Genomic DNA, 22,320 nt, shown 5'->3' with positions numbered 1-22,320 from the left:
TATAAAAACACACTACCCTCCCCTGTGCCCAATACAAAATATATATAAAAACACACTACCCTCCCCTGTGCCCAATACAAAATATATATAAAAAACACACTACCCTCCCCTGTGCCCAATACAAAATATATATAAAAACACACTACCCTCCCCTGTGCCCAATACAAAATATATATAAAAAAACACACTACCCTCCCCTGTGTCCAATACAAAATATATATAGTAAAACACACAACCTCCCCTGTGCCCAATACAAAATATATATATAATAAAACACACTACCCTCCCCTGTGCCCAATACAAAATATATATAAAAACACACTACCCTCCCCTGTGCCCAATACAAAATATATATAAAAACACACTACCCTCCCCTGTGCCCAATACAAAATATATATATAATAAAACACACTACCCTCCCCTGTGCCCAATACAAAATATATATAAAAAACACACTACCCTCCCCTGTGCCCAATACAAAATATATATAAAAACACACTACCCTCCCCTGTGCCCAATACAAAATATATATAAAAAACACACTACCCTCCCCTGTGCCCAATACAAAATATATATAAAAAACACACTACCCTCCCCTGTGCCCAATACAAAATATATATAAAAAACACACTACCCTCCCCTGTGCCCAATACAAAATATATATAAAAAACACACTACCCTCCCCTGTGTCCAATACAAAATATATATAGTAAAACACACTACCCTCCCCTGTGCCCAATAAAAAAAAAAATGCATAACCCTCCCCAAAGCCCTTTTTTATTTTTGTTGGAAAACCCTCCCTTATTTTGGACCCCCCCGTAGGCCTTGCAAGTGGAGCAATTTTGCTCTTCCACAAAATGAGTTCCCATATTTGGGATGGTATAGACTCTTTTCAGATGTCAATTAGTCTGTTAATGAGTTCCCACCACAGTTGCTGTAATGTATATTTTGACTTTGGTATCTTGGTCTGTCTCTACAGTGCTGGGAGAGCTTTGTTGGTCAGGAGCTGTATCGTTTCCTGCTCGTGGATTTCATATTCACGGTTCTCTACACAGTCTTCGGAGAATTTATATGGAAGTAAGAAGTGTTTTATGGTAATAATTCCTGTAAGATGTACTGACACTCCCCTCTGTAACCCCATGTTGTGGAGATGTGTATGTGTTAACCTACAGGACCAGTCAAACGTTTGGACACACCTACTACTTTGGACACGTTTTTCTTTATTTTTACTATTTTCTACATTGTAGAATAAGAGTGAAGACATCAAAACAATGCAATAACACATATGGAATCATGTAGTAACCCCAAAAAATGTTAAACAAATCTAAATATATTTGAGATTCTTCAAAGTAGCCACCCTTTGCCTTGATGACAGCTTTGCACACTCTTGGCATTCTATATGTAGTCATCTGGAATGCATTTCAATTAAAAAGTTAATTTCTGTAATTTATTTCCTTCTTAATGTGTTTGAGCCAATCAGTTGTGTTGTGACAAGGTAGGGGTGGTGTACAGAAGATAGCCCTATTTGGTAAAATACCAAGTCCATATTATTGCAAAAACGGCTCAAATAAGCAAAGAGAAACGACAGTCCATCATTACTTTTTAAGACATTAAGGTCAGTCAATCCGGAACATTTCAAGAACTTTGAAAGTTTCTTCAAGTGCAGTCGCAAAAACCATCAAGCGCTATGGTGAAACTGGCTCTCATGAGGACCGCCACAGGAATGGAAGACCCAGAGTTACCTCTGCTGCAGAGGATAAGATCATTAGAGTTACCAGCCTCAGAAATTGCAGCCCAAATAAACTTAAACAGCATTGCTACCACAGCATTCTGCAGCGATATACTATCCCGTCTGGTTTACGCTTAGTGGAACAATGACCCAACACACCTCTAGGCTGTGTAAGGGCTATTTGGCCAAGGAGGAGAGTGATGGAGTGCTGCATCAGATGATCTGGACTCCACAATCACCCAACCTCAACCCAATTGAGATGGTTTGGGATGAGTTGGACTGTGGAGTGAAGGAAAAGCAGCCAACAAGTGCTCAGCATATGTGGGAGCACCTTCAGGAAAAGCATTCCAGGTAAAGCTGGTTGAGCGAATACCAAGTGTGCAAAGCTGTCAAGAAAAAAAAAACTTTTTTTTATGATTCCATGTGTTATTTCATAGTTATGTCTAGTGGCAGGGTAGCCTAGTGGTTAGAGCGTTGTACTCGTAACCGGAAGGGTGCAAGTTCAAACCCCCGAGCTGACAAGGTACAAATCTGTCGTTCTGCCCCTGAACAGGCAGTTAACCCACTGTTCCTAGGCCGTCATTGAAAATAAGAATTTGTTCTTAAGTGACTTGCCTAGTTAAAGGTAAAATAAAAAAATAACTATTATTATGCAATGTAGAAAATTAGTAAAAATAAAGAAAAAACCTTGAATGAGTAGGTTTAGAATGAGTGTGTCAAATTTTGACTGGTGTGTATTCTACTATTTTCATATTCGCTCTACTTGCTCTTTGGAGATTCTATCTGGAAATATTTGAGTGACTAACCAGCTGAGCATATTTTGAAGATGTTTGTGTAGATAATTCATGTGCAGTGTAACTGGTATTCTATTTTCACTGTGCTTGACATGCTTTCTGGGTAATTTGTGAGGAAGTCGGTAGTGAAGTTGTGAGTGCCAGAACTGCTTGAGCATTTGTTTGTTTCACATTCACTGTGAGATGTACTGACACTACTATTGTAATGTTGACTGTGTTCTACAGTCTTTTGAAGGATGGTTCTAGAGTCCATTACCTTCATTAGTCAGACAGCTAAACAGTAACCAATACAGGTTTTTGTAATATTTGTATGTGATTGTATTTCTGTTCTTGTCATATCAGCAGTCATTCTGTATAGTATGTTCAAGTTGTAACTGCCAAAGTGTATTTGTGAAATGGAAATGTGTAAATAAGTATACCCTTTTTTTAATAGAAGTTGTACGTGGCAGACCTGCTGAACATGTTGTTTAGAGTTTCTGTAAAATGTACTGATACTCCACTCTGTTTCCCCCCCCCGTAGGCGGTTTTCTCAAGGAGTGCTGAGGAGAAGGAGGAAGCCAGTGTTTGATATCGCCCGTAACGTACTCGAGCTCATCTATGGGCAAACCCTCACCTGGTAAAATGCCTGTTCACATTCCATGAGTTGTCTCACCTCGTATCTCTGTGACGTAATTGTTTTGTCATGCTTCGTTAGATGCTGCAGGTGCCGTCAGCCCTGGGTCGTCTCTTTCTTTTGATGATAATGTCATTGAGGTTTGTGTGGTATTTCTGTCTCCTTCTCTGTCATCTTTTCCCACAGGCTCGGCTTGCTCTTCACTCCTTTACTGCCAGCTGTGCAGATCCTCAAGCTGTTGTTGTTGTTCCATATGAAAAAGGTATGTAGGTCCCAGCTCAGAGCTCCACCAATGTAACCATTACACAGTAAAGGTGGGCCCCAGCTCAGAGCTCAACCAGTGTGACTATTTCAGTGACAGTGGTACACTCCTTAAGAGGTCAAACTATCATGTCTAAACTCTGCACTTGTCATAACCAGAGGCCCAGAAAGTGTTGACAAACGATTAGGTAAGTAAAGGTCCCGTCCAGAAACTTAAGGTCCCCAACTTAATTCCCACCCGCTCATGCTCTGTTTGCCTGCCTTCTCTGACCTTGTTCACTTTGGCCCGAGCCACTTCCTTCAATTGAAAATGAATAGGATCCGCCATTTTGTTGCCAGCTATCGCACTCAGTGGAAACCCCAGCGGTGTTCGACTCATTAGTCCCTTCTTTTGTTGCTGTTTGCCCTCCTCAGAGCAGTCTACTGGTGAACTCTCTTGTTGCTTTTGCCCTCCTCAGAGCAGTCTACTGGTGAACTCTCTTGTTGCTTTTCTCCCTCCTCAGAGCAGTCTACTGGTGAACTCTCTTGTTGCTTTTCTCCCTCCTCAGAGCAGTCTACTGGTGAACTTTCTTGTTGCTTTTCTCCCTCCTCAGAGCAGTCTACTGGTGAACTCTCTTGTTGCTTTTCTCCCTCCTCAGAGCAGTCTACTGGTGAACTCTCTTGTTGCTTTTCTCCCTCCTCAGAGCAGTCTACTGGTGAACTTTCTTGTTGCTTTTCTTCCCCCTCAGAGCAGCCTACTGGTGAACTTTCTTGTTGCTTTTCTCCCTCCTCAGAGCAGTCTACTGGTGAACTCTCTTGTTGCTTTTCTCCTCAGAGCAGTCTACTGGTGAACTTTCTTGTTGCTTTTCTCCCTCCTCAGAGCAGCGTACTGGTGAACTGCCAGGCATCCAGGAAGCCATGGAGAGCCAGTCAGATGAGCACCCTCTTCATCTCTCTGCTGTGTTTCCCCTCCTTCCTCGGGGCCACCGTGTCTGTGACATACACAATATGGCTGTGAGTCTGTCAAACACACACACACACACACACACACACACACACACACACACACACACACACACACACACACACACAAATTTATCAACCTATACCAATGTAGGCGCAAGTATGCATACAGTACATGCACCTTTTCGCTTTTGAGTCTGTTGCTACGTAGCATCCCTTGAAAAGTATGCATCTCTGGAATTGTGCTGGGAAGGACAACATGAACAGCAAATATATTTCAGCCAGAACAGTATGCTTCAGGTTGACACTGCAGTATGAAAAGGATGTTGTGGTCCAAATGTTTCTTCCACTCTTCCCTTCGCCTCCCCCCATAGGATTAAGCCCTCCTCTGGCTGTGGTCCTTTCAGGAACCTCCCCTTCATGTTCCACTCAGGCAAACAGTGGGCCCAGGAGCTGCAGAGTACCAACCCCAAGCTGGCCTGGCTCAACTGGTTACACAGCTGCTTGGTGGAGAACCCCTTCTTCCTGTTCCTGTTGGCTGGTGTCTTTCTGTGAGTCAGCATCCAACAAGGACATTCTTTGGACTGCTCTGTTTCTTGTTGTGTGCCGTTTGGCTGACACTATTATGCAAAGCCACAGTGTATGTTTTAAGTATGTTATGTTCACCTACCTGGCAGTTCATTTTTCCTCTCTTTTTTTTCAGAATGGTCATTTACATTCACACCCAAGTTTTAGACGGCCAAAGGAAAATAATCAGTCTGCTACAGGAGCAAATAGAAAATGTATGTGTGTGTGTGTGTGTGTGTGTGTGTGTGTGTGTGTGTATAGACAAAAAACTTTTGTTTCATTGAATATTCTTACAAAGATTGTGATCTGTGTGTTGATGGTTACTCATCTGTTCTTTTTCATCACCAGGAGGGGAAGGACAAGAAGTTCTTAATTACTAGTCTGCAGGCCATCCATGAGAAGAGGCAGTATCCACTGTCCCCTTCCTCCAGGCCTCAGCCACAGGGCAGTGAGGTGAGTGACCCTGACTGCGCCGTGTTCATTAGCGTACGCAACAGGAAAATGTTCAGCAACAGAAAATTAAAATGTTCAGCAACAGAAAAGGAAGTCCAGGTAGGCCCTCCATGTTTGTGTGCTTTCTTCGGTTTGGTACCTAATGAACATGACCCTGTTGTATGACCTCCAAGAGCTGCTGCTGTGATTAGTCTGTACCAAAACTATGGTGTTGTCTTCTGACAGATCTGTCTTGTCCTGCAAACACAGATTGAGGTTGATATGTTAGTCTAAACAGATTGAGGTTGATATGTTAGTCTAAACAGATTGAGGTTGATATGTTAGTCTAAACAGATTGAGGTTGATATGTTAGTCTAAACAGGTTGAGGTTGATATGTTAGTCTAAACAGGTTGAGGTTGATATGTTAGTCTAAACAGATTGAGGTTGATATGTTAGTCTAAACAGGTTGAGGTTGATATGTCAGTCTAAACAGATTGAGGTCATTTCTGTTAAATATTACAATGGTTTCCCTTATGTCATTTCAGGTTTAATATGTTTTAGTGGAAGATTAAATGATTCCAGAGTATTCATTGGATGCTGCATGTTAAATGTTGGACTCCCATCACATCAAGGATATTTGGCTGCTATCAACCAGTCAAAGTGGACTCAAAGTGAGTGATGTGATGAGCCATTTGTGTGGTAAGGACTGATTGAGCCATTTCAAAATGTGAAGTAACTGAGACTGATATGTATTCTAGACCATCAAAATGTGAAGTAACTGAGACTGATATGTATTCTAGACCATCAAAATGTGAAGTAACTGAGACTGATATATATTCTAGACCATCAAAATGTGAAGTAACTGAGACTGATATGTATTCTAGACCATCAAAATGTGAAGTAACTGAGACTGATATGTATTCTAGACCATCAAAATGTGAAGTAACTGAGACTGATATGTATTCTAGACCATCAAAATGTGAAGTAACTGAGACTGATATATATTCTAGACCATCAAAATGTGAAGTAACTGAGACTGATATATATTCAAGACCATCCGAGGTGTGTTTTATACTAGTATGGTAGTATAACTGTCTAATTTGCCTTTTGTTAATATATATTTATTGTATCTAGGCTGCCTGTCACCGCTTTCAAGCTTCAATGTATACTGAACAAAAATATAAACGCAACATGCAACAATTTCAATGATTTTACTGAGTTACAGTTTGTCATGATGTTGCCGTCTTTGGGTACAGCGAGCACCCCTCCCTCTGCACCAGCCCTTTTCTATGCACCATCCCCCTACCCCCCTGTCTCCTACACCCAGGCTGCTGTGGTCAGAGAGGGGTTGTAAATTCCTGGAGGAGATTATCTCCTCATGGCCACAGTATAGAGACAGAGTGAGTTTTCATAGAGAGAACAAAGGAATTTCTTCCACCTCACAGAACTTGAGGTCTGAACAACATTTATGTTCTGGAGAAGGTATAAAAGATCGGTGAAAAATCCAACTACGAACTGGTCCGCTTGGTACAATTTTGTGAAACTCATGGGAGACAATACGGCCACATTACCATAACGCTGTTTATATAATAGCCTCAGTTATGAGGCTTGCATCTAATTGCTGTACAGGATGAATGAGGAAAGATTAAACTATTTGTGGGGATGCTATGTAATGATATAATGTGAGAGAATTGTATTTCTGTGTAAAGTTTCACTTAAGTCACTGGCACGCCCCCATGAACACAGTTGGGACCTGGCATCATGAGACCTTTTTCTGCTCTTCTGAATAAAACCCCCACCTTGAGAATTCTCAACAGACCATATTTCTCTCAATTACGAGAGGAAAAGTTTGCAGACTAGCTTACCTCGATAACGAGAGGGCCAAGGTTTGAGACCAGACTGCTGAATTTTTTAGCCATCCCACGTCGTTAAACTCTTAGACTATCGATACCGACAGAATAAGAACACGTCTTTGATATTAATTACTAGTCTACAGCTAGGAATTCGGTATCATTGAACATGAAGACCGACAACCACCGAAACATCTATCTATAACGACATGAATGAATGTCACTCTGAACTATCCATTCTAACCACGACAGATAGAGAGAGAGAAGGCGGACATACTCTCCAACATAAACAAACTTTTTAACAGAGATCAATGACGACACACTGAGCGTAAATCTATATATCGATTGCAATTGTTCCCGAATGAGTGAGCGTTCGTGTGCAAAGGATTGGGATTTCAATTGTTATAATATTTAACTTTGTAGTGTCTCATCTCAGTTGTCCCCCACTTCCCTTTTTGCCCACCAAGCCGCGATACCGGTTTATCCCACTAGGGAAACTCTTATCATTTCCTTGTAACAATCTACTGTTTGTTTATGCATTTCTGTGAATTACTTAGTTAGTAAATAAATATTTTAAGACAATTGATGTATGGATGACTCATAGTGAAGACTGGGTTCGTGCAGATAACCAACAAATTTCGACGTTTGGAATGAGACTAACATGGTAAATAATGATTCATTAATCAAGACTGATTGATCAGATATTAAAATATCTAAAAGTTATATTTGGAAAATTATAACTTTAATCTGAATATTTTCCTTGGTGCCCCTACTTCCTAGTTAATTACAGTTACATGATTAATCAGTTTAACCTCTCTGGGAAATGTGGGACGGTAACGTCCCACCCCGACAACAGCCAGTGAAAGTGCAGGGTGCCAAATTCAAAACAACAATCTCATAATTAAAATTCCTCAAGCATACAAGTATTTTACACCATTTTAAAGATAAAATTCCCGTTAATCCAGCCACAGTGTCTGATTTCAAAAAGGCTTTACAGCGAAAGCACCACAAACGATTATGTTAGGTCACCACCAAGTCACAGAAAAACACAGCCATTTTTCCAGCCAAAGAGGAGTCACAAAAAGCAGAAATAAAATTAGTCACTAACCTTTGATCTTCATCAGATGACTCACAGATGACTCATAGGACTTCATGTTACGCAATACATGTATGTTTTGTTCGATACTGTGCATATTTATATACATTGGTGCATTATGTTCAGTAGTTCCAAAACATGCGGTGATTTTGCAGAGAGCCACATCAATTTACAGAAATACTCATAATAAACATTAAGAGATACAACTATTATACAGTGCCTTGCGAAAGTATTCGGTCCCCTTGAACTTTGCGACCTTTTGCCACATTTCAGGCTTCAAACATGAAGATATAAAACTATTTTTTTGTGAAGAATCAACAACAAGTGGGACACAATCATGAAGTGGAACGACATTTATTGGATATTTCAAACTTTTTTTAACAAATCAAAAACTGAAAAATTGGGCGTGCAAAATTATTCAGCCCCCTTAAGTTAATACTTTGTAGCGCCACCTTTTGCTGCGATTACAGCTGTAAGTCGCTTGGGGTATGTCTCTATCAGTTTTGCACATCGAGAGACTGACATTTTTTCCCATTCCTCCTTGCAAAACAGCAAGAACTGTAGATAAACTTCTCACAGCAACTTCTTTTTACATAAACTTCTCACAGCAACCGCTGTGTCAGATTTCCAAGCAACCGCTGTGTCAGATTTCCCAAAAAACTTTACGGAAAAAGCATACCATGCCATAATCTGAGTACGGCGCTCAGAGACCAAACAAGCCAAAAAGATATCCGCCATATTGTTTTTGCCTGCCATATGAGTTCTGTTATACTCACAGACATCATTCAAACAGTTTTAGAAACTTCAGAGTGTTTTCTATCCAAATGTACTAATACTAATATGCATATATTAGCAACTGGGACTGAGGAGCAGGCCGTTTACTCTGGGCACCTTATTCATCCAAGCTACTCAATACTGCCCCAGCAATAAGAAGTTAAACCTTATAATGCATATATTGCTAATCTGTGGTCCAGGACCCTATAAATGTAGTGGCGGAGGGTTTTATAGCCCTTCCCCTTCTATTAACACAATATAAGCATTATCAATTATTAGAATACATCAATCATTTTGTGCAGCCCCTATCATGACCCCAAGATGACCCGCATCATTGCCTAGATTGTTACTTAACTTTCATTGCTAGGAGGCGACATATCACAAAGGGAAGGAGGGGTGAACAATGCCCATTTACTCAGACATTTCTGTGGAACTCAATCCAGTAGTATGTGAGTTATGCTGCAGGATGAGTAACATGGAACTTGTAGAAAGCCAAGAGTAGGATTGCATCATCTTGTGAAGCAGGAAGAGAAACCTTGTACCCTCCCCGAATCCACCTGTTGATTTATATCTTATGATGGGTTTTCCTATGCAATGCTCTTAGGGCTACCAAACGAACAGGTGGAAGTACATCTCTACGACCTCTGGTATGTAAGACAATATATATATATATATCATTATACTACTAGTGAAAGATCACATTTTGGCCTTTTTATTGCACAAAATAAAGTCTACTCAGGAAATATTAGTTGTATCTTGCTGTAACAGGTTATTTTCATGTTAAGTTAATTATGACTGATACATGTTTTTATATATTTTATAAAGCATAGAAGTTACACTGATCGGTTTTGTTTTTGTCTGAAGCAAATATCCAAAGACTACAGCATTTCACAGGGTTAAATGAAATGAAATATTGATTTATTCTGTTTCTCTCTAGTTATGGAGAAAATGGAGCCTCAAAGGAGAGTGTACATATCTCTCCCTAAAAACAACAGGACCGCTTTGGCCAAAAAGTGTAAACTGGTAAACAAACACTTATTTTTCTGACCATCCTAAAACACACTTACAGGTGTAGGATCTTAATCTGACCAGTTTGTCACAGCAGGAAAATAATCCTGCAGCAACATGAAATGTGAATTATAATTAATGGACATTTTTAGTTATGCCAAATCAAGTCTTTGATTTGTTGTAACAACAGCGTTATCAAATTAAGGTTCAATATCTGTAGTTCTTAGTAGCCTATGAATGGATGTAGTGTATTTTTCATAGTATTCCTATTACAGACACACAATATAGTTACTTTACCATGATAACATTTTAAAATTAAAATATGAATGGCTTTATTTTGTATCTGTTGGACAGGATCACGGGCTTGTCATTAAGGATCTCAGTACTAACATAAATGAAGGATACCTACAAGCTTACTTCCGACAGTGGGGCAGCATTACAGCATGCACGGTAGGCTGATTAAGTCATATCAATTATTGTAATATTAGCCTCACGTGGATAAGGCCTAAACCATACCCTTTTAAAGGGGCAATCCGTAGTTTTAAACAACATAGCATCCACCCCTCCACCTTTTTTACACTGCAGTCAGTGGAGTTAAACAAGCTTATATTTAGCATTCTAATGGGACAAGACAGTAAGACAGTTGAACTAATCTCACAAGGTATTTATAAATTATATTCCTCAAGAGTCAATGGCTGTATATCAGTAATTTAAAAGTCCATAAATGGATGTAGCTATTACAGATTGACCCCTTTAAAACAACGTATTTTCTTGGATTATTGGTGTTTTTATTGGTTATGGTGATGGTCCATCCTTTGAAAACAGATCAAGAAGACTCCACAGGACTCTGACTCAAAGAGTGCCAGTGCGTTGGGATACGTGAGTTTTTCCTCTGAGGAGGAGGCAGATATGGCAGACTGGGCGGGTCCTCACTATATAGGAGGCATGGAAGTGGAGGCCAAGAGAGTTGTCAGTCTGAAGGTAAATCAAAACAGAGCATTGAGCAAAGACTTGTTGAATGAATCAGCAATGTTTCTATGTCATATCAACCAAAAAAGTAAATATGATGATGTTGAATCAATGTGGAAAACTGATTGGATTTGCAAAAAGTCATCAACATAAGAGAATATCATATTTTTTCACTTCAATCTGCTGACTTTTTGTTGTTGTTGTGATTACACATTGGAAACATGTTTTAATGAGTGTTGTTGACATGGTTGTGTGTAGGTTGCTTTTATCCAGCACACGCAGCCAGTCTTATCGATATGTCACTGTCTGGGTCACAGGTCTTTCAGCAGCAGTCAAGTCTTAAGTCTCAACAGGGCGAGTCTGAGTCAAATCTCAAGTCTCTCTCTTCATAAACAATGTGTGTTCTGATCCATGCAGGGTAACATTGCGTTGCAGGTTAGACTCTTCTAGGTCAAACGTCAATTTGTTAGAAAATATATATATACTTTGATTCAATACTTGACTATTAAAACACAGTCAAGTCTCAAGTCATATGCAAGAGTCCAACAGAAGTTACGAGTCACTGTTTTTGCAACTCTTTTTACCATGCTAAAATCTAATCTTTCATATAGATGGATGACCCAGAAGGTTGAGGTCATCCCAGCCAGGTCTATCCACAGACGTGACCAACATCAATTGAGCATCTTTGAGAATGTATCAGAGGCCGGATGATACTGTACCTACATTATTTTTTTTAATCAATTTTGGATGGGATACATGGATTATTTGTTGAAAAATAAATGTAGATTTTAATTTTTTTCTATGATTTGGTTTGATTGTAACAATTTGTTTTCAGATGTCTTATGTACCTTGATTTACTGATTTGTAATGAAATGCCAATTGTTTTCAATGTTGTGAACATTATAAGGCCTATGTTGCATTAACTTTTAGTAGAATAACCAAAGATATTACTAGAAAGGGACATTTCCTAAAGAAAATGTGTGTTTGCTAGAAGTATTTATGATAGTGACAGCAATAAGTAGTAACGATTGATTGATTGATTGCATTTATAGGGCCCTGTAAATCTGCGATATGCAGAACGCTGACGGAATCCAGACATTAAAGAAGAATTTAACAATGTTCAAATATTTTACCTTCATTTAACCAGGCAAGTCAGTTAAGAACAAATTCTTATTTTAAATGACTTCTTAGGAACAGTGGGTTAACTGCCTGTTCAGGGGCAGAACGACAGATTTGTACCTTGTCAGCTCGGGGATTTGAACTTGCAACCTTCCGGTTACTAGTCCAATGCTCTAACCACTAGGCTACCCTGCCGCCCAGTGGTTATAGTAAGTATCAACAAAATGTAGCCTATTGAAAACTAATACATTTGCCCAAGTTTATCATGCCATAAGAAATGAACACAATGCATCAGTGATTCATATTTTCTGCAAACATCTAGAGGGCAATGAGAAGGCACAACAGCGCCTCTTCAACCTCAGGAGGCTGAAGAAATTTGGCTTGTCACCTAAAACCCTCACAAACTTTTACAGATGCACAATTGAGAGCATCCTGTCTGGCTGTATCAGCTCCTGGTACGGCAACTGCACCGCCCATAACCGCAGGGCTCTCCAGAGGGTGGTGCGGTCTGTACAATGCATTACCGGGGGAAAACTACCTGCCCTCCAGGACACCACCTACAGCACCCGATATCACAGGTTTGCCAAAAAGATCATCAAAGACAACAACCACCCGAGCTACTGCCTGTTCCCCCCCACTACCATCCAGAGGTCAGTACAGGTGCATCACAGCTGGGACTGGGAGACGGAAGCTATTTCTCAAGGCCATCAGACTGTTAAACAGCCATCACTAGCACAGAGAGGCTGCTGCCTACCTACAGACTTGATATCATTTGCCACTTTTAATAAATGGATCACTAGTCACTTTAATAATGGCACTTTAATGTTTACATATCTTGCATTACTCATTTCATATGTATATACTATATTTTATACCATCTATTGCATCTTGCCTATGCCGCTCTGTCATTGCTCATCCATATATTTACATTTATATATTCTTATTCCATTCCTCTATTTAGATTTGTGTGCATAAGGTAGTTGTTGTGGAATTGTTAGATTACGTGTTATTGCAGATATTGCTGCACTGTCGGAACTAGAAGCACAAGCATTTCACAATAACATCTGCTAACCATGTGTATGTGACCAATAACATTTGATTTGATTTGAATTCCTTGTCTGTATGTGTGGTGCGCAAGCCTGCCACTTTGTGTAGCTGTTAGTGAGGATTCTAATGAGAAGTCTTCTGGTAGATGGAAAGGCTTTCCCATGAACCTTTGCAATTAGATGTTAACTACAAAGTAGCCTCTGCTTACCTTACTAATCAATCAGTGGGTATTTGTTTTGCAAACTCTGCCATCACGTGTGCACTTCAAAAACACTTCTAAACTGCCTCTTGCTACTGTAGGTGCACACTGGAATTAAAGGGTAAATACACCCCAAAATCAAACATTTGCAAAAGAAATCTAGACCTCAAAAGTGGTCTCTTGATGTTGTTTTGCTTTGAACATCAAATCAAATTGTATTAGTCACATGCACCGAATTCAGCAGGTGTAGTCCTTTGAGTGAAATTCTTACGTATGAGCCCCTAACCAACAATGCAGTTTAAAAAAATACAGATAAGAATAAGAAATAAGTAACAAGTAATTAAAGAGCAGCATTAAAATAACAAAAGCGAGACTATATACAGGGGGGCACCGATACAGAGTCGATGTGCGGGGGCACTGGTTAGTTGAGGTAAGATGTACATGTAGGTAGAGTTATTAAAGTGACTATGCATAGATGACAACAGAGAGTAGCAGTGGTATAGATAGAGGGGGGGGGGGCAATGAAAATAGTCTGGGTAGCCATATGAATAGATGTTAAGGAGTCTTATAGCTTGGGCGTAGAAGCTGTTTAGAAGCCTCTTGGACCTAGACTTGGCACTCCGGTACCACTTGCCATGCGGTAGCAGAGAGAACAGTCTATGTCTAGGGTGGCTGGAGTCTTTGACAATTTTTAGGGTCTTCGTCTGACACCATCTGGTAGAGAGGTCCTGGATGACAGGAAGCTTGGCCCCAGTGATGTACTGGGCCGTTCACACTACCCTTGTGGATGGAGGCTGAGCAGTTGCCATACCCGGCAGTGATGCAACCAGTCAGGATGCTCTCGATGGTACAGCTGTAGAACCTTTTAGGATCTGAGGACCCATGACAAATCTTTTCAGTCTCCTGAGGGGGGATAGGTTTTGTTGTGCCCTCTTAACGACTCTCTTGGTGTGCTTCGACCATGTCCAATTTGGTTGTCTTCTATTAAAACGTTGTTTTTCTTGTTTGTTTTTTCTTGATAAAATGAAGGAAAAAAACGGGAGAACGGAAACCTTAAACGAAATGGAGGAAACGAATTTGGAATTAAGACTAATCGGAATCAAGCAACAACAAAAAAAATACAGATTTTACAGGGCCCACCATTTATATAGTGCCTTTCCAGATGATGACAATCATTTGTGCCAGAATGCTCACCACAGCTGGATAGGTGAGAAGTGATACATGCCAATTAGAAATGAGGGGAAGGTTAGGTGTGCCATGATGGAAATGTACATGTTAGCAGATGCTCTTATCCAGAACAGGGGCAAATAGGGTTAAGTGCCTTGCTCAAGGGCACATCAACAGATGTCACCTCAGGGATTCAAACCAGCAACCTTTCAGTTACTGGCCCAGTGTTCTTAACTGCTAGGCTACCTGCCGCCCGGATTTAGCCAGGACACCAGAGTTAACACTCCTACTCTTACGATAAGTGCCATGGGATATGTAGTGACAGAGAGTAAGGTCACACGATAATGTCTCATCCGAAAGAGAGCATCCTACGCAGGGAAATGTCCCCATCACTTCCCCTGGAGCATTGGGATTTTGATCTTAAGACTAGAAGGAAGAGTGCCCCCTACTGGCCCTCCAACGCCACTTTCAGCAGCATTCAGGGACCGACCAGGAAAGACCCTGCTTGGCTTCAAGCCAGCGGCGGGATGCACAGTGCTATGCTCATGGTACTAATTGGGTTTTCATAGGCAAGCCAGCAGCGGGATGCACAGTGCTATGCTCATGGTACTAATTGGGTTTTCATAGGCAAGCCAGCGGCGGGATGCACAGTGCTATGCTCATGGTACTAATTGGGTTTTCATAGGCAAGCCAGCTAATTGGGCGGGATGCACAGTGCTATGCTCATGGTACTAATTGGGTTTTCAGGCAAGGCGGGATGCACAGTGCTATGCTCATGGTACTAATTGGGTTTTCATAGGCAAGCCAGCGGCGGGATACTATGCTCATGGTATGCTCATGGTACTAATTGGGTTTTCATAGGCAAGCCAGCAGCGGGATGCACAGTGCTATGCTCATGGTACTAATTGGGTTTTCATAGGCAAGCCATTGGGTTTTCATAGGCAAAGCGGCGGGATGCACAGTGCTATGCTCATGGTACTAATTGGGTTTTCATAGGCAAGCCAGCAGCGGGATGCACAGTGCTATGCTCATGGTACTAATTGGGTTTTCATAGCGGCGGGGCAAGCCTAATTGGGTTTTCATAGGCAAGCCAGCGGGATGCACAGTGCTATGCTCATGGTACTAATTGGGTTTTCATAGGCAAGCCAGCGGCGGGATGCACAGTGGTATGCTCATGGTACTAATTGGGTTTTCATAGGCAAGCCAGCAGCGGGATGCACAGTGCTATGCTCATGGTACTAATTGGGTTTTCATAGGCAAGCCAGCGGCGGGATGCACAGTGCTATGCTCATGGTACTAATTGGGTTTTCATAGGCAAGCCAGTGGCGGGATGCACAGTGGTATGCTCATGGTACTAATTGGGTTTTCATAGGCTATGGGCCCTGGACAAACTGGTTAGGTAGTGAAATATGAAGCTCTGCTCTACTGTTTTGGTTAAAAGGGCATATTAGCTTTCAGATGTTGCTAGTTGTTTGTTTTAATGAAATGCTGAGTGTTCAGAAACCACTAAGGATCCATGTATTTTGCCCCATGTGGACCTTATCCATACTGTGACCATGATCATTAAACATGTGGGTTGGTGATTCTGGGTAAGGGCCGATACAGCTTAACATGTAGTTCTTCACACCTGTGTGTACTTGGGCAGAGGCAGATTTTTTGGAGCAATGTGCGCTCTCTGGTTCATGTTCATAATATTTTTGTTCTCTTCCCATTTGTGGTGAAAGCAAAGAAGAATCACGTTGAAAACATCAGAAAATGCCACTGTTGGCTAATTTGAAAGACCAAATGCATAAGTCAAACTGCCACACTACGCCACCCCAGGTTTATACAAGAGCATGGGGTGCTCTGCCTAACACACATACGGGTTGTTAAAGTTTGGGTTGAGTGGCAAAATAAATAAGTCTATAACAGTTTACATGTTTTATTTCTCCTTCACCATTAGTATAAAACCTTAATCATTCAAGATTCTCTATTTTTAGCCTGGTTAAAGTGAAGGAGAACACAGCTAATATACAATAAACAAAACAAATTAAAAACAGGTTCATGTGTAGGTTGGACGGAATCACGAATTACACATTTATTTAACATATCAATATGACATCAAACAGAACCCAACCGCTCAGACGAGCTCCAGCGCTCTGTTTTTACATTGTGTCCTAAAAACAGATTTTCACCAAGTAAGCAGCTTAATTTACCCTGTCCCACAGCTCAATTTACCCTGTCCCACAGCTTAATTTACCCTGTCCCACAGCTCAATTTTCCCTGGGTAAGCGGTATATTGTGCCACAAGAAGTTTTAACAAGCTATGTTTTCAAAACTGTAATATTTACATTAATTCTGATTATTTCCAGGGATACACATCATCCTGAAAAATATGCAAATATATTTGTTAGAAAGAATACTATGTTTCCCTTGATGGGGTGATGCTGAATGCAAAAAAACGTTGCTCGACTTACCCCACTCTCCTCTACAATAGGAAATAGACATTTACTAATAAAAGCGAGAGCACAGGTCTAACTGTAGTCAGATTAGCGGGGGATTGATTGACCTCTGTCCATGGTGCTGAAACTCCACTATAGCAGTCATTTGCCTGTCTGGTTGTTTAGCGCAACATGCATGGGATATTCACCAGTCAACACAATTAGCTGGTTATTAGCTAATGAATTCCATTTTCACAAGGCTATAATATCCTCATTATATCTTACCAGTCGGCCAACATAGCTTCATGGGCCTACATTAAAACTAGGCTACATACAAAAAATAGTTTGGACTTTGAGAGAACTTTGAGTTGATGAATTTGCAAGAAATACAACAAGAAACAATTAGATTCCTGTGTATATTTTAGATGGTGTATGATAATTGGTGGCTGTGATTGCTGTGATCTCTTTGGCCAGTGTAATTCCCTACCTCTAATACAGCATGTTTATCTGACTAGTTGTCCTTGGGAAAGCTGTCTTGTGGATTATTTTAGGACTTTACAGGAATAGAGACATTGTACTATTGGCTGTAAAATGAAACTCAACCATCCCTCACCTCTTTTCTCTCTCTCATATTTTCTTTCTCTCTCCTCTAACCCTGTGACTTTTCTGTGTTTCTGAAGGTGGATATGCAGATCTTTCACTACAAGGTTCACCTGTCAGAAGAGGTGTCAAGGGCAAACATAAAATTCAAACCCTGTCACACCTACCTGGTAAAACCGCTGCTGTGACACACACACACACTGAAACACACTCACCTCTGTATCCCACTGGTAACACCACATATTTTCAACGTGGATAATTGGGTAGTATTGGGTTGAGGCGTTAATCAATGCGATTACCCACTCAAAAAGACAGCTAAAACTTTGTTGAATTTCCAATGTTGTATCACTATGCTTTCAACCATCTAAAAGCACATCAAAATTCCAATGGAAAAACAATGTCTGATTTTTGGTTTAGTTGTCACCCAAATATCTATCACTGCGCTTTCAACCATTTAAAACCACAGCAAAGTTCAAATGGGAATACAATGATATTTTGTTTATTTATACAACAGATTAATGTGTTATCACTGTGCTTAATTTATTAGCAGAACCAAATTACCTGGAATGCAGTTGAAATGACATTAAAAGTGCACGTGATCAATGCCATTTGAAATTTCCTTCAACGACCTACTGTATGTATGCTTCTTCAACCTGCACGCTTTATATGATTACATAAGATGAAATGTATAGTTACATTAACTATGGGTGTGTTACTCATTTAAGGTTTATTCTTACATTAGTTTGGAAGATAGCCTTAACTTTAGGCTCTTTACTGTATTACAAAAGTATGATTGAATTGTGTTTGGTTGACAAGGCAACCACATATCAACATTTAAAGGAGATGTGTCTACTGCTTGGATAGTTCCATCTGAGCCACTAATAGCATTCTTTAACTTTTATTGTTGGTTGAGTTGGAGACGTTAATCCAACATGTCATTTGTTAACTTGTCGATAAGTTAATAGGCTATTTATAAAAAATAAATAAAAAAGGCTATTTATTGTATTTCAAAAGTGATATTGAGTTTGGTTGAAGGAGATTTATCTTCTGCTTGGATAGTTTAATCTGTTAAAACTGTAAATGCACTTTAAACGAGCAAGCACACACATTTTCGTAAGACATTTACTATTTTCCACATTTCTATGTGGTACTATTTTTCCTTTGGAATAGAAGCGTTGCGCGATGCGTTTTACGTAAATCATCACGGACTCGATGCAGCCAATCACTGCTGAGAGCGCGTTGATCGACAAAAACTTGAAAATGGCGGAAAGCAGCGCGGAAATCACATTCAAAAAGGTAAGAGAAAGTAGCCGATACTATTAATTGTTATATGTTGTGAGTCACATAATTTCGACTAAAGCAAGATCACAAGCCTAATTTTGTAACTAAATCAAGATCATAAGCCTCATTTTCAAATTAGACTGAGCAGACAGTATGGAGCTAATTCAGCGGGGTAGCGCGCTAAATCTTCAGCCTGCTGGATACTTCTGACAACACTGGCAGTTGTTTTTGAAGCAGTTCACTACAGTAACTTTAACGTACTGTTGTCGTGCATACTGTTATTCAGAATCATGGGTTTTCTTTTTAGGAGACGGTAAGCAAACTCCTGTCAAGCTTCTTCAAGGACGAGAAAACTAAAGGCGAGTTGCTAGCTCGTGGAGTTGTTTAATGTAACTATCCTGGAAAGGAGTTGGACCTGATCATGTTTAGTCAAATGAAGCAGCAGTTGTAGGCTGTTAACTAAGTCATCGCCATTTGACCTTTTGTTTCTTTGTCTTTCTCAAGTCGGTGCCGATGCTGTCCTCCTTATGGCAGAGATGCTACATGTGTTTGTTCAAGGTAAGTTCAAACGATTGATTGTGGCTGTAATGTACATGGAAATCAATTGAGGTGTTTATACAGGCTGAGATGACGGTGTTTATATAACTTCAATATGAGATAAAGATATCAGGGCCAGGATTCGTAAAGCATCTTAGAGTAGGAATACTGATCTAGGATCAGATGTGTCCCCCTATCCATATAATCGTATTCATTATGATCTAAAATGCTGAATGCAAAACTGTGCCTAGATCAGCAGTCTTTACTCCGAGTTGCTTTAGGAATACAGACCCTGATTCTTTGTTGCTCAGAAGCTGCACAAAGAACGATAAAACAGGCTGAGGCAGAGGACTGTGACAGAATGGACATAGAACACTTTGAGAAGATCCTGCCTCAACTGGTGTGTAAATATACCCATGAATTCTATTAAATATCCTCTCCTATTATTGTCAAGGAATTACAGTATAAGAATCAACAGTCATAACATTTCATTTCTTCCCCAGCTGTTGGATTTCTAGTATGACTTCAGGCCAGAAGATGGAGCCAGAGAGCTATCCAGTCCTCAATTCAGAATTTGAGAGATGGACCAACTCTTGGAGGACAATGGAAGGAAAGAACAAGGCTTCTGTTTTGTTTGTAAATGTAAAGAAGCACTTTATTTACTTCTATTGTCCTCCAAGAGAGGCTGAATCTACTTAATTCATGCACCTTGGCTGGAGAGAGAGAGAGAGAGGGAGGGATCCCTTCCACCGGTCCTACGTTCAGCCCATGTAGGATATTATGTTGTAATTAGTCCTTTGAGTTGCATTGCACACGGTCTCTAATGAGCTCTGTACATTTTGCCCTGTGGTTTTGCCTCCGTTTGTTGTTTGAAATGATTTGAAACCATTGCTAACTAATAAAAGTTGTTGCATGCTTTTTTTTTATTACATCAGTCTGTGACACTTATTTTCTTGGGGAAACATGTATTGTAAACCTAAAAGCACTTTATTGTAATCAGTTGTGTGATAGGAATTTACACCTAGTACTCCAGCAGCATTGGGGGAGGATCTGGTGTTTGACAAAACATATACGGGGATCTTATTGGGAATCACTTTGGATTGAAATTATACAATGGTGAAGGTGCAGACGGGCCGCTTTAATGGTTAAGGTGCAGACGGGCCTCTTTAATGGTTAAGGTGCAGACGGGCCTCTTTAATGGTTAAGGTGCAGACGGGCCTCTTTAATGGTTACGGTGCAGACGGGCCGCTTTAATGGTTACGGTGCAGACGGGCCTTTAATTTAATGGTTAAGGTGCAGACGGGCCGCTTTAATGGTTAAGGTGCAGACGGGCCGCTTTAATGGTTAAGGTGCAGACGGGCCGCTTTAATGGTTAAGGTGCAGACGGGCCGCTTTAATGGTTAAGGTGCAGACGGGCCGCTTTAATGGTTAAGGTGCAGACGGGCCGCTTTAATGGTTAAGGTGCAGACGGGCCGCTTTAATGGTTAAGGTGCAGACGGGCCTCTTTAATGGTTTACGGTGCAGGCGGGCAGACGGGCTTTAATGGTTAAGGTGCAGACGGGCCGCTTTAATGGTTAAGGTGCAGACGGGCCGCTTTAATGGTGACGGTGCAGACGGGCCTCTTTAATGGTTAAGGTGCAGACGGGCCGCTTTAATGGTTAAGGTGCAGACTTTAATGGTTAAGGTGCAGACGGGCCTCTTTAATGGTTAAGGTGCAGACGGGCCTCTTTAATGGTTAAGGTGCAGACGGGCGCTTTAATGGTTAAGGTGCAGACGGGCCGCTTTAATGGTTAAGGTGCAGACGGGCCGCTTTAATGGTTAAGGTACGGGTGCTTTAATGGTTAACGGGCCGCTTTAATGGTTACGGTGCAGACGGGCGCTTTAATGGTTAAGGTGCAGACGGGCCGCTTTAATGGTTAAGGTGGCTTTAATGGTTAAGGTGCAGACGGGCCTCTTTAATGGTTAAGGTGCAGACGGGCCGCTTTAATGGTTAAGGTGCAGACGGGCCGCTTTAATGGTTAAGGTGCAGACGGGCCTCTTTAATGGTTAAGGTGCAGACGGGCCTCTTTAATGGTTAAGGTGCAGACGGGCCGCTTTAATGGTTAAGGTGCAGACGGGCCGCTTTAATGGTTAAGGTGCAGACGGGCCGCTTTAATGGTTTACGGTGCAGACGGGCCTCTTTAATGGTTACGGTGCAGACGGGCCGCTTTAATGGTTAATGGTTTACGGTGCAGACGGGCCTCTTTAATGGTTAAGGTGCAGACGGGCCTCTTTAATGGTTACGGGCCGCTTTAATGGTTAAGGTGCAGACGGGGCTTTAATGGTGAAGGTGCAGACGGGCCGCTTTAATGGTTAAGGTGCAGACGGGCCGCTTTAATGGTGAAGGTGCAGACGGGCCGCTTTAATGGTTAAGGTGCAGACGGGCCGCTTTAATGGTTAAGGTGCAGACGGGCCGCTTTAATGGTTAAGGTGCAGACGGGCCACTTTAATGGTGAAGGTGCAGACGGGCCGCTTTAATGGTTTACGGTGCAGACAGGCCGCTTTAATGGTTAAGTTGCAGACGGGCCGCTTTAATGGTTAAGGTGCAGACGGGCCGCTTTAATGGTTAAGGTGCAGACGGGCCGCTTTAATGGTTAAGGTGCAGACGGGCCGCTTTAATGGTTAAGGTGCAGACGGGCCGCTTTAATGGTTAAGGTGCAGACGGGCCGCTTTAATGGTTAAGGTGCAGACGGGCCGCTTTAATGGTTAAGGTGCAGACGGGCCGCTTTAATGGTTAAGGTGCAGACGGGCCGCTTTAATGGTTAAGGTGCAGACGGGCCGCTTTAATTTGAGTATTTTCATTCATGTCAGGTGAACCGCTTTGAAATGACAGTGGTTTTTGTACATAGTTTCCCCTTTTTGTAGGGAATCAAAA

The 22,320-nt window shown here is 41.2% G+C and overlaps 3 protein-coding genes across 3 annotated transcripts in view; all 3 read left to right on the top strand.

Annotated features, from left to right (window-relative positions):
- LOC135554685 (transmembrane channel-like protein 6) overlaps positions 1 to 6,007 on the top strand; it is a 36,435-nt gene extending 30,428 nt beyond the window's left edge. The window contains exons 13-20 of the mRNA XM_064987104.1: positions 980 to 1,077; positions 3,044 to 3,139; positions 3,323 to 3,398; positions 4,257 to 4,390; positions 4,714 to 4,890; positions 5,043 to 5,121; positions 5,255 to 5,359; positions 5,885 to 6,007. Coding sequence (XP_064843176.1) covers positions 980 to 1,077; positions 3,044 to 3,139; positions 3,323 to 3,398; positions 4,257 to 4,390; positions 4,714 to 4,890; positions 5,043 to 5,121; positions 5,255 to 5,359; positions 5,885 to 5,890 — 771 coding nt within the window. The 3' untranslated portion in view covers positions 5,891 to 6,007. The remainder of the gene's footprint in view (positions 1 to 979; positions 1,078 to 3,043; positions 3,140 to 3,322; positions 3,399 to 4,256; positions 4,391 to 4,713; positions 4,891 to 5,042; positions 5,122 to 5,254; positions 5,360 to 5,884) is intronic.
- A 3,591-nt stretch (positions 6,008 to 9,598) lies between these two features.
- Positions 9,599 to 13,547, top strand: LOC135554680 (heterogeneous nuclear ribonucleoproteins A2/B1-like). The gene is made up of 5 exons (XM_064987100.1): positions 9,599 to 9,706; positions 9,997 to 10,082; positions 10,422 to 10,517; positions 10,893 to 11,048; positions 11,648 to 13,547. Exons 2-5 carry the CDS (start codon positions 9,999 to 10,001, stop codon positions 11,666 to 11,668), a joined length of 357 nt encoding a protein of 118 aa, XP_064843172.1. The 5' UTR covers positions 9,599 to 9,706; positions 9,997 to 9,998; the 3' UTR covers positions 11,669 to 13,547.
- Positions 13,548 to 18,800: 5,253 nt separating this feature from the next.
- LOC135554682 (centromere protein X-like) lies at positions 18,801 to 20,335 on the top strand. The gene is made up of 5 exons (XM_064987102.1): positions 18,801 to 18,884; positions 19,177 to 19,228; positions 19,374 to 19,427; positions 19,718 to 19,806; positions 19,910 to 20,335. The coding sequence occupies exons 1-5, from the start codon at positions 18,801 to 18,803 to the stop codon at positions 19,922 to 19,924; spliced, it is 294 nt and encodes a 97-aa protein (XP_064843174.1). The 3' UTR covers positions 19,925 to 20,335.
- The last annotated feature ends 1,985 nt before the right edge of the window (positions 20,336 to 22,320 follow it).

The sequence above is a fragment of the Oncorhynchus masou genome, chromosome 14 (assembly GCF_036934945.1).
Source record: "Oncorhynchus masou masou isolate Uvic2021 chromosome 14, UVic_Omas_1.1, whole genome shotgun sequence".
Taxonomy (NCBI): domain Eukaryota; kingdom Metazoa; phylum Chordata; class Actinopteri; order Salmoniformes; family Salmonidae; genus Oncorhynchus; species Oncorhynchus masou.
This window is presented reverse-complemented; position numbering and strand designations above follow the sequence as displayed.